Raw genomic sequence first — 15646 nt, 5'->3', positions numbered from 1 at the left:
AAGTCTTTCACGGTCCACCCCCATCCCTGCCTTGGCTTTTTTTTTTTTTTTTTTTTTTCCTTTTTGACCTTTTATTATTTATTTTTATTTGGCTGCATTGGGTCTTAGTTGTGGCACGCAGGCTCTTCGTTACAGTATGCAGTCTTCTTTCCAGTTGCAGCGCCCGGGCTTACTTGCACCGCAGCATGTGGGATGTTAGTTCCCCCCACCAGGGATCGAACTCCCGTCCCCTGCATTGGAAGGCGGATTCCTAACCACTGGATCACCAGGGAAGTCCCCCACCTTGGCTCTTGTCTTGCTTTGATGATAAAACTCACCTTCAAAATAATAGTAATAATAATAATAATAAAGCTACGCATGTTCTACACATGGCATGCTTTGCCTCCATCATTTCATCGAATCTCACACCTCCCCATTTTCCAGATGAGGACACTGAGGTTGGCTCCCAGACCACGTTCTCAGCGGCTAAACTCGGTCCATTTCTCACTGGCAATCAAGCGCTCAGGTCTGGCCCGCCAGGGCAGGCTGCTATGGGCTCGTGGCGCCGCCTGGAGGCCTGACGGGGAACGTGGCAAAGAACCTAAAAAATGAGCGTTTGGATTTCTGTTGGTGAGAGTGGACGAGGGAGGCAACGCAGGATCTGTGGACTCCCCAGTTTGCTCTCGGAGAGCCCTGGCAGTCTGAGACGCGACAGGACCTTGGCCTAGGAGATGGGGGTAGTCACATCTCCTAACCTGACGCATTTGAGGGGGACGTGCCCTGGGGGAATCTAAGAGGAGAAGCACGATCCGCCAGGTCCTACCCTGAGGGCTTTCTGTGAGAGGTAACGCCCTGCATTTAAACAAACAAGCAAACAAAACCACGTTCCTGGAGAAACCAACGGCTAGGGTCTGGGAGGCCCAAAGCGGGCGGGCCCTGGGGACGTGGCCGACAAAAAAAGCGTAACAGTTATTGGCCATATTCCGTTAGGTGCCCGCCCTAGCACCGCCCAGCCACTTTTCCAGACTTAACGCTCATTGGCTAAACGAGGAGCGTGCCCTTTGAGTAGGGAGGTTTCATTGGCTGGATTACCGCACCGGCTCTTTGGGGGCGGGACCGAAGAGGGGGCGGGGTTTCTTGCTGTGGGGTCGCGCTCCCAGGTGTTGCAGAGGGTTCTTTAGGCCAGCAGTGAAAATTAGCGTCTGGGGTTAGTCTTGGGGCGGAGGTGGGGACAGGCGTTAGCGGGCCCCGCCGTTTTTGCTCTTGCTCGCCCAGCTTTCTAACGCCGAATACAAGCCCGGCCGGCGGCGTCGCGGGCGTGACGTCATCGCGAGGCGTCGAGAGAGTCCAGCAGAGGAAGCCTTGACCTCTCTAAGCGTGGGGAGCTGCGCGACAATGCTGCAGCTAGTCCGGGCCGGGGCGTGGGCCTGGCTTCGGCCCAAGGGCTGCCGGGTGAGGCCGGGGACTGAGGGCGGGGTCGGAGGACAAAGGTTGGAGGGTCCGGGGATCGTCTCTCACTCTTGCTCACCGTTTACAGGGCCTGAAGGCGCCGGCAGAAGAGGCAGTGCAGCCGGCGGAGAAACCAGAACCGGTGGCGAGCGCGGGTGAGGTTGCTGGGGTTGCCCTAGGAGGGGTGGCAACCGGAAACTCTGACCCTTGCCCCTGACCCCTGACCTCCCAATCGCTCCAGGTCCCCGGGTGCCCGTGCTGCGCAGGTGCGAGCTCCCGGTACTCGGGCACCGGCGTCCCGTGCAGGCCTGGGTCGAGGCCCTGCGGGGCTACGAGCAGGAGCGCTTGGGTCTGACCGAGCTGCACCCAGATGTTTTCTCCGCGACGCCCAGGTAAGTGGGAGCCGAAATGGTGAACTGGGTGGCAGAGGGAGGAGCAGCGGGGATTTAGGAATCAGGATGACCTGGGCTCGAGCCTCAGTTTCTCCACCTGTTAGAAGAGAGTGATGAAAAAAAAAGAGAGAATGATGGTTTTTCTTGCTGCAGAGTTGTGTGAAGGTGAGGGCTGACAGGTAACATCCTCTGAGGGTTAGGGACGCAGAGCTCTGGAACCCGAGTGACTGGATTCAAATCCTGCCTTCCCCCTTGTGCTTCAGTGTCTCTATTCTGTCAAACCTCAAACGATTAAATGAGATAATTCTGGCCCGTAATATGGTCTGTAGAAATGTTGGTTACTGTTGCTGTTATTGGTTTTTGCAAAAATGAGCACTAACAGTGGTTAAGTCCTTACTGTGTGCCTGGGACAGTCTATTTGTATTTTATTTTATTTTATTTTTGGCCACGTGGCTTGCAGGATCTTAGTTCCCCAACCAGGGATTGAACCTCAGCCCTCAGCAGTGAAAGCACAGAGTCCTAACCACTGGACTGCCAGGGAATTCCCTTTTTTTGGGGGGGGGGCCTATTTGCATTAAAAAATATATATATTTATTTAGCCGCGTCGGGTCTTAGTTGCCGCACACAGGATCTTCGTTGCCGCACGCAGGATCTTCGTTGCCGCGTGGGGGTTCTTCGTTGCAGCATGCAGGATCCTTAGTTGCGGCATGCAGAATCTTTTTAGTCGCGGCATGTGGGATCTGGTTCCCTGACCAGGGATCAAACCCGGGCCCCCTGCATTAGGATCACAGAGTCTTAGCCACTGGACCACCAGGGAAGTCACCCTACTTGCAGTTTAATTAACTAGATCCTCATAGCAACCCTAGGAATGGATTCTATTATTCTTATTTCGTCGATAAGGAAACTGAGCACAGACAAGTTAAGAAATTTGCCCAAGGTCACACAGCTTATAAACTTTAGAGCCAGATCTCAACCCTATATGGGCCAACTCCCAGGACCAAGTTTTCGCTTGCCAAAGTGTGTGATGTCTCTTATGTGTACTGTGTCTGGCACATAAGTGCTATTAATCTATTACTATTACTTATTTGTATGGTTTGCTCTCTGTCTTTACAGAGTCCCAGTCTGCTAGAGGGTGACAAAAAAAGATAAAAGCGACATATTTTGTTGATTCTGTAAACACTTCTGAAGCACTTACTGTGTGCCAGCTTCCATTCTAGGTGTCAGGGATACAGCAGTGAATGAGCACCGAGGTTGCTGATATTGCTGACAGTCTAAGCCGGGATCAGCAAACTTTTTCTGTAAAGAGCCAGAGAGTAAATGTCTTTGGCTTTGCAGGCTGTATCGTCTCCATGGCAACTACTCATCTTTGTTGATGTAGTACAAAAGCAGCCATAGACAATGTGTAAGTGAATGAGCGTGGCTGTGTTCCAGTGAAACATATTTACAAGAACAGGCAGCAGGCCAGATTTGGCCTTACTAGCCATAGTTTGCCAACCCCTGGCAAACCAGCCTGGCAGCCCTGTCCAATGCGAGCCACACGTGTAATTTAAATTCTTCCAGTAGCCAAGTTTTCTTTCAAATAGTGAGAAACAAATGAGATTGATTTCAATAATATATTTCGTTTAGCCTGATAAATCTAAAATCTTGTCGTTTCACCGTGTGGCACTGGCCACCTTTCAGGGGTTTAGTAGCCACACGTGTGGCCGGTGTCTACTGTATGGAACAGCACAGGGGTAGAGAGGCAAACCAGTCTGTGAAGAAGTGGCAGTAAGGAAGTCGTAATGGTAGGAAAGGAGTAAGGTAAAGCCCTCTTTAGCAAGGGGACTCCTCTTGGAGATACCATTTGGGCTAAGACCGGTAGGCAGAAAAGGAACCAGCCAGGGGAAGAGCATATCAGGCAGAGGGAACGGCAAGTGCAGAGGCTTGGAGGCTGGACTCCATGGAACGGACACAAAGTGGAGCTGGAGGTGGTGCAAGATGGGCTCGGAGAGGGACCGGGGCAGGTGACACAGGGCCCTGGAAGTGGATGGGGAGGAGCCGGAGTTTTCATCTAGTGGGGCGGAGAGGGTTTTAAGTGGAAGTGGGCCTGTCGTGTCTCCTTCCTCCACAGGCTGGATATCCTGCACCAGGTTGCCATCTGGCAGAAGAACTTCAAGAGAATTGTGAGTGCCCAGAGTGGGGCGGGGCGGGGGTGGGGGGCAGAGGATGCCCCTGCTGTGTCTTCTCTGGACTGTGGGGCTCAGGCCCCATCCTCTCTCTCCTGACCCATTCACCGTTGGGCCATTTGCCAGGCATTTTGTGAACTGCCACTGTGCCCTGGGCATTGTGCTGGGGGACAAGACAGGCGAGGTCCCTGTCCTTTTGAAGCTCCCAGTCTAGTTGGTGAGGAGAACATGAATCAAGTAGTTATGCCTGTAAATGTATAATTAGGGAAGTTGTCTCAGAGAAAGGGGCGTTTAACCTCAGGTGTGTGACAGGCGCTAACCAGGTGAAGCGGGCAGTGGGGCTGGGGTGGAGGGCGTCAGAGCAACACAGGCAGAGCCTCTGTGGCAGGGATCAGAAGGGGCCCAGTGTGGCCATGGAGGTCAACAGGGGCAACGTGAGGTGTTTGGATCTTAGGCCAAGAGCATTGATGATGCTGTTATCAATCAGGGTCCCTGCCTTCCATCCGCCCACCTCAAGTCTGGCGAGTCCTCCCTGGCTCGCCGTGGCCCTGGAAATGAAGTCATCAGCCTGGCATTGGAAGCCTTGCATGATCCCCTACCCCGCACTTCTCCCTGAGTCTCCCTAACCCCCGCGTCTTTCCCCATGCCCCACCTTCCTTTTATTTTTTTATTTAATTTTATTTATTTATTTATGGCCACGTGGCTTGCAGGATCTTAGTTCGCTGACCAGGGATCAAGGGATCGAACCCCTGCGCCGTGCAGTGGAAGCTCAGAGTCCGAACCACTGGACCGCCAGGGAATTCCCCCAGCTTCCTTTTAGTTACAACCACATGGAAATCATTCAAAAAATACTAAGTACCTACTGTGTGTCAGGCAGCAGAGCCCCTGCCTCTCTGAGGCTGACGTTCTGGAGTGGAGGAGGGAACTCTTGATTTCTTTATCCCTCCCTCCCTCCCTCCCAAAGCACTCCGTGCTTGTCCCGATGGAGCCCCAGTCTCTGTGTCTCGTGTCCGGCTCCCCAGCGGCAGGCCGGTCCACCCAGCTCACTGCTGTGTTCCTGGGCCTGGCACCTTTCGTCTGCAATGGCACCTCCCTTGTGAACCTGACTCTTTCCTCACTCTGTGCCCACAGAGCTATGCCAAGACCAAGACCAGGGCCGAGGTGCGGGGCGGTGGCCGGAAGCCCTGGCCACAGAAAGGCAGTGGGCGCGCCAGGCATGGCAGCATCCGCTCCCCAATCTGGCGAGGAGGTAAGCAGGTCTGCCCACGTGCGGTCAGAGGTTGGAGAGTCCGTCCACTTCGCCCCATTTCCCCACAGCTCTGGCCTTGGCCTCTCATCAGGCCATGGCCACAGCCCCTTTTGCCCCACCTCCCATCTCACCTCTCCTGGCCCACACTTCACACAGCACCCAGAGGGCTCTTCCTAAACCTCCCAGCTCCTGCGGCCTTTGCGTGAAGTCTGAGCCCCTCATCTTGACCTTCCCGGCCCTGGTGGCTGCAGACCGCGCCCCCTTGTCCCTTGCACACCCTCTCTGACCAAACAGAGCTGACTCAGAGTTATCTCCCATTTGTCTGGCCAATCCCTCTCATCCTTCCGATGTGTTTGGGCCATGCCTCCTCCAGGAAGCCCTCCCTGACCCTCTTTGGGTCTCCCCACCCCCTGCAACCCCCTGTGCTGCCTGGCACAGCCCTGGTTCCCTCTGGGATCAAGTCTCTGGCTGAATCTGAATGGCGTGGGGGCAGGGATCCTGTCCCGCATGTTCCCTGCTGCACTCCCAGCGCCCAGCAGAGGGAGGACACACAGGTAGACCATCCTTACCCAAGGTTTGACGGCTGAAGACACCAAGCCCCAGTGAGGTGAAGTTACCTGTCCCAGGTGATGCCCGATCCAACCTCCCCTCTCCATCCCTACCTGAGGCCCTGCCCTCTTTGCTGGGGTTCTGCCTGGCCGCAGGCAGCATCCCTCCTACCTCCCCTGTGCCAGCCACTGGGGCAAATTTCTGACCTCCAAGCCCAGCTGGGGCCTTCACCTATTCACGTACCTCTGCCCCCGCAGGAGGCATTGCCCATGGCCCCCGGGGCCCCACGAGCTACTACTACATGTTGCCCATGAAAATGCGGGTGCAGGGCCTCAAGGTGGCACTGACCGTCAAGCTGGCCCAGGTACAGCAGCAGTCCTGCCGGGAGCCACGGGGGTCCTGGGGTGTGGGCTGTGGGTGCAGGGTGGGCTCAGACTGTCCTTTCCTCCCACCAGGACGACCTGCACATCGTGGACTCCCTGGAGCTGCCGACCGCAGACCCCCAGTACCTGATGGAGCTGGCCCGCTACCGCCACTGGGGCGACTCCGTCCTCCTTGTGGACTTGTGAGGGTGCCGGGCAGAGCAGGGGCGGCTGGGGCAGGGGGGCACGGGGGGCGGTCCGTCCTCAGCAGGGGCTCACCTCTTGGCCTCTGCTTCAGAGAACACGAGGACATGCCCCAGAACATTGTGGCAGCTGCCTCTGGGCTGAAGACCTTCAACCTAGTCCCTGCTATTGGTGAGCAAAGGGCCCCGCTCTGTCTCCCAGACCCCCAGAGAGTGCAGCATGGGCCAGTTCAAATCCTGTATCTGCAACTTGGTCACAGAGTGGCCTTGGGCAGTGACCACCCTCCCCCACCCAACCCCCAGTTTGCCCAGACGGAGCATTGGGAGAATGACGTGTTTCTTAAAGAAAACTTCTGAGGGGAATTCCCTGGTGGTCCAGTAGTTAGGACTCCATGCTTTCACTGCCATGGCCCGGGTTCGATCCCTGGTCCGGGAACTAAGATCCCACAAGCTGCACGGTGCAGCCAAAAAACAAAAAACACTCTGAGATCACGTCTGTCCAAGCTTGGGCCACAGTGCCAGGCGTGGAGTGAGTTTGAGGGCCCACTGGCTGTCGCCACCCGGCTCCTCGCTCAGAGACGCAGGATCAGGGCTGTCCTGAGTACGTCACACCAATGGCTGCGGTGACTAATCCCCAGAGCTCTCTCCTGGTCTCCTGATTGTGTGCCCGGCTGCCTCCTGGACGGCGGCACGTGGGGTCTTCTAGTCGTCCTGGCACACAAGACCTTCTTCCTCCCAGCAGCTCCGGCCCCAAACCACACTGTCCCCCTCCACTCCGGTCTGTTAGCTCACCGTCAGCGCCGTCTCTAAACATATCCAGAATCCAGCCGCTTCTCACCGCCCTGGGCCAGCTCCCACCATCTGCCTGGACCGGCACAGTTAGGGCACAGTGGCCTCTGCCCTGGTCCCAGGCTCCTGCTGACCGACTCCTCCCCACAGTCTGTCCTGCACTCCCGTCCCCGCCACTCCCACTACGGCCACCAGAGGGCGCCTGAGCACCTGAGTCAGGTCCTGTCCCTCTGCCCAGCACCCTCCAGGGCTCCCTCGTCACTCAGGGTAAAAGCCCGAGTCTTCCCCAGAGGACCACAGATCCTGCACGCCCTGCCCTGCCCTCCCCTTCCTTCCCCTCATCACTCACTGCAGCCCCATGGGCCTCCCTCAGTACATTGTGTTTGTTTATCTGCTCTGTTTACCGTCAGCCTCGCCTACTGGGGTGTGAGGTGGGAACCGTGCCCGAGCACAGGGCAGAGTTGGGCACTCAGGATGCTCTCGGTTGGAAGTTGATGAGCTAAGGGCAGTCTCTTGCCCAGGGTCTTGCTGGGGGTGAGCGACTGAGCCAGGGTTTGAACCCAGGCTACGGGGCTCAGGACCGACCCTACACCAGACCCTGGTGCCTCTGTTGGGGGCAGGGGGGGCCCGCCCTGACTGTGCCTCCACCCCGCCCCCCAGGCCTGAACGTGCACAGCATGCTCAAGCACCAGACCCTGGTCCTGACCCTGCCGACCGTCGCCTTCCTGGAGGAGAAGCTGCTCTGGCACGACTTGCGCTACACACCCCTCTACCCCTTCCGCCTGCCCTACCGCGACTTCCCCTGAGCCCCACGCTGCACCCGCCAGGGCCCATCGGCCACCCTCCTTCCTGCTCGCTGTCTACGCAGTGCGCCTGCTCCGAGCCAGGCCGAGCCCCTGGTGGGCTTGGGAGCCTCCCGCTCACCCTGCAAGGGCGGCCAGAACCCCTCGTCCCGGTGGGAAGCTGAGGCCACTCACAGAGCAGCCAAGCAGGCATCACTACCGGGAAGGGGCCGCTGACAGGAGCTTGGGGCAGCTTCTGCCCCAAGTCTCTCTTTTGAGTAAGATAAATTTTACTTTTTAATCAAAGAGGGGAAACAGAACAACAGCTCATTGCTGTTTTGTGAAAAATTCCATTTGGCGAGTTAGGCTCTTTCCCCGGTGCGGGGCACCGCTGGGTACCTGGCTGCCTCAAGGCACTGTTTATAGAAATGACCCACCATCAACTTTTCTGGGGTGAGTCAGCCTCACGGAGCACGCAGAGAACCAGCCGTCGCTAGGAACCCACTCGTGGTGCCTCCCAATCCCAAGCACTCTCACCGAGCGCTTGCATCCCTCACGGGGCTTGTGGTCCCATTTATTACGGTCCTTCAGTCCAAGTGTGGACCTGATTCCCCAAGTGGATGCAGTGTGGAAACCTGAGCTTTCATCACAGTGATTTTCCCTAAGCACAGAGTATCAATGTGGTCAGTAAATGAGTGAATAAACATTTTTTAAAAACACCAAACCGGTATCCTGATCCTTGAGTCTGCTGGTGTTATTTGCCCCCCACAAGTTGTTGTTGCTAATTGTCACAATACAGACTATAAAGTAACGTGGTCAGTTTCTTTAAAGTCAGCCGGGGGCTTCTTTGGTGGTGCAGTGGTTAGGAATCCGGCAGCCAATGCAGGGGACACAGGTTTGAGTCCTGGTCCGGGAAGATCCCACATGCCGTGGAGCAACAAAGCCCGTGCGCCACAGCTACTGAGCCGACATGCCACAACTACTGAAGCCCACACGCCTAGAGCCCATGCTCCACAAGAGAAGCCACCGCAACGAGAAGCCCGCGCACCGCAACGATGAGTAGCCCCCACCTACAGCAACTAGAGAAAGCCCGCGTGCAGCAACAAAGACCAAACGCAGCCAAAAATAAATAAAATTTTAAAAATCTTAAAAAATAAATAGTATGAACGCAAAAAAAAAAAAAAAAAAAAAGCCAGAACTGCCATCTGGTGTGCAGGCCCAACCAGGCGGCCACAGTGACCCATCGACTGGGCTGCTCCTCGCTGAAAACAGCTCTGGAATGCTTCTTGGGAGTGCCTTCAGAGCTTACAACACATTCTTTGAAAGTCCTCAATGAACATAAATTGTGATCCTTAAAGCATCAGACTTGACTGAGTAAAAAAGAAAAAGCTAGGACTTCCCTGGTGGTCCAGTTGGTAAGACTCTGCACTCCCAATGCAGGAGGCCCGGGTTCAATCCCTGGTCGGGGAACTAGGTCCCGCATGCCGCAGTGAAGATCCTGCGTGCAGCAACTAAGACCCGGCACAGCCTAATTAATTAATTAATTAATTAATTAATTAAAAGAAGAAAAAGCTATTTGGAGCCAGTAGTAAGAAGGGGTGCAGGGACTTCCCTGGTGGCGCAGTGGTTAAGAACCCACCTGCCAATGCAGAGGACATGGGTTCGAGCCCTGGTCCAGGAAGATCCCACATGCCGCGGAGCAACTAAGGCCGTGCGCCACAACTACTGAGCCTGCGCTCTAGAGCCTGCGAGCTACAACTACTGAAGCCCGTGCGCCTAGAGCCCGTGCTCTGCAACAAGAGAAGCCACCGCAATGAGAAGCCCGTGCACCGCAACGAAGAGTAGCCCCCGCTCGCCACAACTAGAGAAAGCCTGCACGCAGCAAAGAAGACCCAACCCAGCCAAAATAAATAAATAAATAAATAAAATTTATTAAAAAAAAAAAAAGAAGAAGAAGGGGTGCAGGGGCTGGGTGGGAAATGCTGGGCTAAACCCAAACCATTACCTACCTCTCCTTGTGCCTCTTACCAGCCCCGCAGGGACACCGAGGCCCCAAGTAAGACCCATCTGTTGTCCTGACAGTGCCCAGCCTAGTCGTAGCTATGCATAATCAGGCTCAGTTGTCCACATCACAGCCGTCAGGAAACAGGGTGAAGGAAGGGGTCAGAACCTGTTGCTGACACTGGGATCCCTCGGCCAGATCAAGGATGGAAAAAGATATCAGAGGGCTTCCCTGGTGGCGCAGTGGTTGAGAATCTGCCTACCAATGCAGGGGACACGGGTTCGAGCCCTGGTCTGGGAAGATCCCACATGCCGTGGAGCAACTAGGCCCGTGAGCCACAACTACTGAGCCTGCGCGTCTGGAGCCCGTGCTCCAGAACAAGAGAGGCCGCGATAGTGAGAGGCCCGCGCACCGCGATGAAGAGTGGCCCCCGCTTGCCACAACTAGAGAAAGCCCTCGCACGGAAACAAAGACCCAACACAGCCATAAATAAATAAATAAATAAATAAAAATTTAAAAAAAAAAGAAAAAGACATCAGAAAAAAATGATCCGGGGTCTAGAATGTGCTAATAATCAGGGCATAGTATGTGTATTAAGTTTCCTAGGCTACCTTAACAAAGTACCGCAGACTAGGGCTTCAACTACAGAAAAGTACTGTCGCATGGTTCTTGGAACCAGAAGACCAAGACCAAGATGTCATTCCTTCCGAGGCTGTGAGGCGGGCTCTGTCCCATCCCTCTCCCCTAGATTCTGGCATCCTTGGTATTTCTTGGCTTGATACATCACCCTGATCTCTGTCATCATCTTCACATGGCATTGTCCCTCTGTGTGTGTGTGTGTGTGTGTCTGTGTTCAAATTTCCCCTTTTTATAAGAGCGACAGTCATGTTGGGTTAAGGCCCACCCTAATGACCTCACCTGAACTTGATCATCTGCAAAGACCCTATTTCTAAATAAGATCACAATCTGGGGGTTAGCACTTTTTTTCCCCCTGGGGAAGAGAGGTAGTTGAATCCATGACAGGGTGTAAGGGGAAGGAAGGAACAAGATTGGCCATGAGGACTGTGGAAGTTGGCACATGTGGCTTCATCACATGTCCTCTTTGCTGATGTCTCTTTTGAAATTCTGTATAATTTTTTTTTAAATTTTTTTAGAAAGAGAGAAATGGGTGAAGACATTTCTTCAGGGGAGCTGTTGCTACCTGCACATCCCTATCACAGGGGGACTTTCCTGGCAGTCCAGTGGTTAAGACTCCGTACTTCCAATGTAGGGAGCACGGATTCAATCCCTGGTCGGGGAAATAAGATCCCACATGCCGCGCGGCACGGCCAAAAAAAAAAAAAAAAAAAGCCCTATCACACCCTCTTGGGACATGGGTTAACCCAGAGCCTAGAGAGGAAGGTGACTTCACAGCCTTTGAAAAATATCCCTGAAGGCAGGACACCAGAGACTCAGGCTGACCCTGGCTTAAGAAAGCTCAAGTGAGTCAACGGGGCTGGGATCTGACCCCCAGGAGATCCAGGGGGCGAGAGGCAGGCGGTTCTCATGGTGGAGTCAGGGTGTCTGCTTCTTGGCGGTCAGCATGGAGGCCCACCAGGAGAGATGAGAGGGTAGGACCAGACCCCAAGGGCTGAGGGAAGAGCCACAACCCATATCAAAGATGCCTCCATGCCAGCGAAGGGGTCTCCAGGAAGAGGAAGCCTCAAAGAGCCCCCCCAGAACACTTTAACACACTGCTGGGGTACCCAAAAGGGCAAAGCCACCAGCCATGGAGGAAATGCCCTGTCCCCTCCTCCTTGCACCTGGGCAGGAGGGACCCACAGGCTGGTGAGAGGAGGTGAGGGGGACAGAAAGAGGGTCAACAGCAGGGGCACCAGGCCCTTCTTCTCTACCAAAGCTTCCAGCCTGAAGAAGCCTGACCTGGGGCTCCCATCCAACACCAAGTTCCGAGATTTGAACGTGATGCTGATCGGGTCCTGAGTCCGGGGCGGGATTCTCAGCCAGGGGCAAGGCAGAGTCCACCACAGAATAAACTTTCAAAGAGTGGAAGGAGAAGCCAAGTTATGTGTTGATCAACATCCAAACGTCATGCATTTTTGCTTTACGCCCTGGGGCTCTGATGAGGAACCGTGATGCTAGAATGAACTAATCTGTGGGCACAGAGGAGGAAGTCTGTATTTCTGCCTAGGAAGTTTGAGGGGGGATTCTCAGAGCTGAGTCCTATGGAAACAGACAACTTGTAACTCCTGTTATCTGTTCTCCCTGCACACGAATGGTCTTACTGAAATCTCGGGACTTCCCTGGTGAGGCAGTGGATAAGACTCCGCCCTCCTAGTGCAGGGGGCCCGGGTTCGATCCGTGGTCGGGGAACTAGATCCCACATGCATGCCGCAACTAAGAGTTCACATGCCATAACTAAGGAGCCCGCGAGCCACAACTAAGGAGCCCACCTGATGCAACTAAGAACTGGCGCAACCAAAGTAAGTAAATAATGTTAAAAAAAGAAAAAAAATCTTAGACCCACCCTTTGAGGGATGCATTACCATCCCTTTCTACAGCTGAGGCCATCTAGGTACCACCAGGGGAAGTGGCTTGCTCAAGGTCACAGCTGGTGGCAGGTGCACTTTGGCCACATCCCCTCGGTACTTGCTGGTCCGTGCACACCCCCAGTTGCCTTTGCTGCAGGATTGTGCTTGGCTTGTCCACTGGACAGATCAGAAGGACTGGGGAACCACAATGAGATACCACTTCCCACCCATTAGGATGGCAATCACCATAATAATAAAACAAAATAAATATTGGCAAGGATGTGGAGAAATTGGAATCCTGGAACCTTTGTACTTTGCTGGTGGGAATGTATTGATAAAATGGTGCAGCTGCCATGGAAAACAGTCTGACAGTTCCTCAAAAAGTTGAACATGGAATTACCATGGGACTCAACAATTCCACTCCCAAGGTATACACCCAAAAGAAATGAAAGCATGTTCATGCAACAACTTGTACCTGAATGCTCATGGCAGCATTATTCATAAGAGCCAAAATGTGGAAACAACCCAAATGTCTATCCATTGATGAATGGATAAACAAACCGATATAGCCCTACAATGGAATATTACTCAGACTATGGCCTGAACAGTATGAAGGTTCCTCAGAAAATTAAAAATAGAACTACCTATAACATTATAAATCAACTATATTTCAATAAAAAAATTTTAAAAATAAAAAATAAAAATAGAACTACCATATGATCCAGGAATTCCGCTTCTGGGTATTTATCTGAAGGAAACAAAGTTGTTCTCTTGAAAAGACATCTGGAATTCCCTGGCGGTCCAGTGGTTAGGACTTGGCACTTTCCCTGCAGGGGCCAGGTTCAATCCCTGGTTGGGGAACTAAGATCCCACAAGCTGTGTGGCAAAAAAAAAAAGAAAGAAAACAAAGATATCTGGACCTTGTGCTCCTAGCCCTGTTACAACCTGGTAGATGAAATCCTCTGGTAACCTTTTGTAAAAGCAGTAGGAAGGGAATTCTGGGCTGGAGGAACAGCATGTGCAGAACGTTCAGAGAATAAGAGAAGTTCATTCATTCAACAAATATGTGTTGACCATCTGCCTATAATGACCAGACATTGAATCAGATGCTGGGGCTGAGAGGGTCCCTGGCCTTCTGGAGCTCACGCAAATGGAGGTGACACAAGTCAATCAAAAGAATTTCAGCAAGTGAATGAAGTTTCAGTAATGAAACCATTAGAGCGAGTGACAGGGAATGTTTAGGGTGTGGCCCAGGGTGGAAGGAGTCAAGGAGTCGGGGAGCATCTGGGAAAGCTTTTAGGAAGAGGCTCAGGCCACAAGAAAGGGCTGGCCATATCAGGGACGAGAAGAAGAGCATTCCAGGTCAAGGGAACTGCAATGTGGTCACACCAGACCTCAGAATGAGGGGCGAGCAGGCATGATGCCATGGAGTGGGGTTTGGGTACTTCTGCCCTGGGTCCACAGCCTCTGGTCTGCAGTGGGGCCATTCCCTGACCTTCCTAAGACTGCCTGGCACCCTGGAGGAAGCCCTGCCCTTCCTGGTGGCTGCAGCAAAGGGATGGGGAACATCTGCTTCCCTTTCTTTCAAGAAAGCACAAAGGGAACGTATACTAGCGGGTGCGTGCTTCTTCTGCCAAACTGCCCCCTATTATCACCCCATTCTCATCTCAGGAAATGGCCCTCCACCCTCCTGGGACCTCAGACCAGGACCAAGTAGTTGACCTTGACTCTGCCTGCCCCCACATCCCAGCAAACACAGTTGGACCTGCTGCCAAAATAAATGCCAAATTGGACCGTATCTCCCCAGTGCCATTGCCCACTCCAGGCTCCATCATTGCTCCCCTGCACTGGAGCAGTCACCTCCTTTCCAGTCTCCTGGCTTCCTTCTACCCTGTCCTCCCCACCACCTGACTCTAGCTCCTGCTGTCTCAAGAGGGTGCCTGTAAAGGCCAAAGTCCTCCCCAGGCCATGCTCTACCCCATTCCCTCCCTGCGCTCCTCTCCTCCAATTCTCTCCCTCCCTTACTGCATTCCAGCAACACTAGCCTCCTGGCTGTTCCTTAAGGCAGTTCCTACCTCAGGGCCTTGGCACATTCAGTGCTCTCTGCTTGGTACATTCCTTCCCTGATATTGTCAGGACTCTCTGCTCTTTGCTCAAATGTCACCTTCTCAGTCTTTCCCAGAATACTCTAATTAAAGGTTTATTAACCTTCACATTTCCTATTCCCTTCCCTGCTTTACTTTCTCTTAGCACTAATCACAAGCTATGTCTCCATATATCTTATGTTTGTTTCTGTCGTCCGGACTAAGACGATCTCTGCATGATGGTAGGGATTTTGGTCTATTCTGTTCATTGCTGCGTCCCCAGCACCTGGCACGATGCCTGGCACACAGCAGGCTCTCAATCAACGCTGCGTAGCAAGTGTTGAGAGACAGAAGGAAGAAGCACGATTTTCCCGCTGTAAGGGGGACCAGAGCCGCGCGGGGGAGCTCGCCGCCCGCACTTGGGACAGAGGCCAAAGTAAGCAGTGATCTGAACCTGGTAAAAATCCTCCGGAAAATGACCCCCCGGCGGAGGATTTTCCCAGACCCTCCCAGGGACGTCCCCGGCCCCCGCTCTGCGCCTCTGCCCAGTCCGTTTGGGGCGGGAATTCAACACCCTCCACCCTCCAAGAAGAAAGATCCCCGTGGAAATTCCTTAGGAACAATCGGGGCGGAGCGAGGGACTCTTTTCTGGCTGGCGAGTAATTCGCAGCCCCTTCCCCGGGAGGAAGGGGTCGAGCGTCCTTGAAGCCCCCTCCCTTCCCCGTCTGCTGCGCGACCTCCTTGGCCCTTCTGAGGTCTCCCTGGCGACGCGGCGCGCGCGCCACAACAGGAAGCCTTAGGCGGCGGGGTTCCGCGCTCGGAGACTCCAGGATCCCCAGCCTTCACATGGTGGATGCCGAGTCTTGGGCGGTCACACGCGCAGGCGTGGCTTGGGGGGAGGCGGTGGCGTGGGACGGCCTATAGACGCGGCGCGGGACCTCACAGTGTCCCCCAAACACCCTAATGGAACAAGCCGGGGCAAACACCCGCACAGATTTAGTGCTGGCGCCCGGGGTTCGAGTTACGGGAGCTAAGGGCAGAGGACAGCGGTTTGAGCGCCCCCTCTCCCCGCCCCATTCCGGGGCCTGGGAGCTGCCTCAGTTTCCCTGCAGA

At 54.2% G+C, this 15646-nt stretch overlaps 1 protein-coding gene across 1 annotated transcript; it reads left to right on the top strand.

Moving 5' to 3' along the window:
* Nucleotides 1–1132: 1132 nt before the first annotated feature.
* Nucleotides 1133–8643, top strand: MRPL4 (mitochondrial ribosomal protein L4). The gene is made up of 9 exons (XM_061190523.1): nucleotides 1133–1431; nucleotides 1517–1583; nucleotides 1670–1820; nucleotides 3931–3982; nucleotides 5117–5234; nucleotides 6041–6147; nucleotides 6239–6348; nucleotides 6444–6520; nucleotides 7798–8643. The coding sequence occupies exons 1-9, from the start codon at nucleotides 1375–1377 to the stop codon at nucleotides 7941–7943; spliced, it is 885 nt and encodes a 294-aa protein (XP_061046506.1). The 5' UTR covers nucleotides 1133–1374; the 3' UTR covers nucleotides 7944–8643.
* Nucleotides 8644–15646: the final 7003 nt, after the last annotated feature.

The sequence above is a fragment of the Eubalaena glacialis genome, chromosome 4 (assembly GCF_028564815.1).
Source record: "Eubalaena glacialis isolate mEubGla1 chromosome 4, mEubGla1.1.hap2.+ XY, whole genome shotgun sequence".
NCBI lineage: Eukaryota > Metazoa > Chordata > Mammalia > Artiodactyla > Balaenidae > Eubalaena > Eubalaena glacialis.
Note: the sequence above shows the minus strand (reverse complement) of the source record. Positions and strands in the feature narration are given on the sequence as shown.

Excerpts from the sequence above, each read along its gene's own strand:
- MRPL4 (XM_061190523.1), top strand. The coding sequence starts at position 1,375 with ATGCTGCAGCTAGTCCGGGCCGGGGCGTGGGCCTGGCTTCGGCCCAAG. Across the intron at positions 1,584-1,669 it reads AGAACCGGTGGCGAGCGCGG|GTCCCCGGGTGCCCGTGCTG; the intron begins GTGAGGTTGCTG and ends CAATCGCTCCAG. Across the intron at positions 5,235-6,040 it reads CTCCCCAATCTGGCGAGGAG|GAGGCATTGCCCATGGCCCC; the intron begins GTAAGCAGGTCT and ends CTGCCCCCGCAG.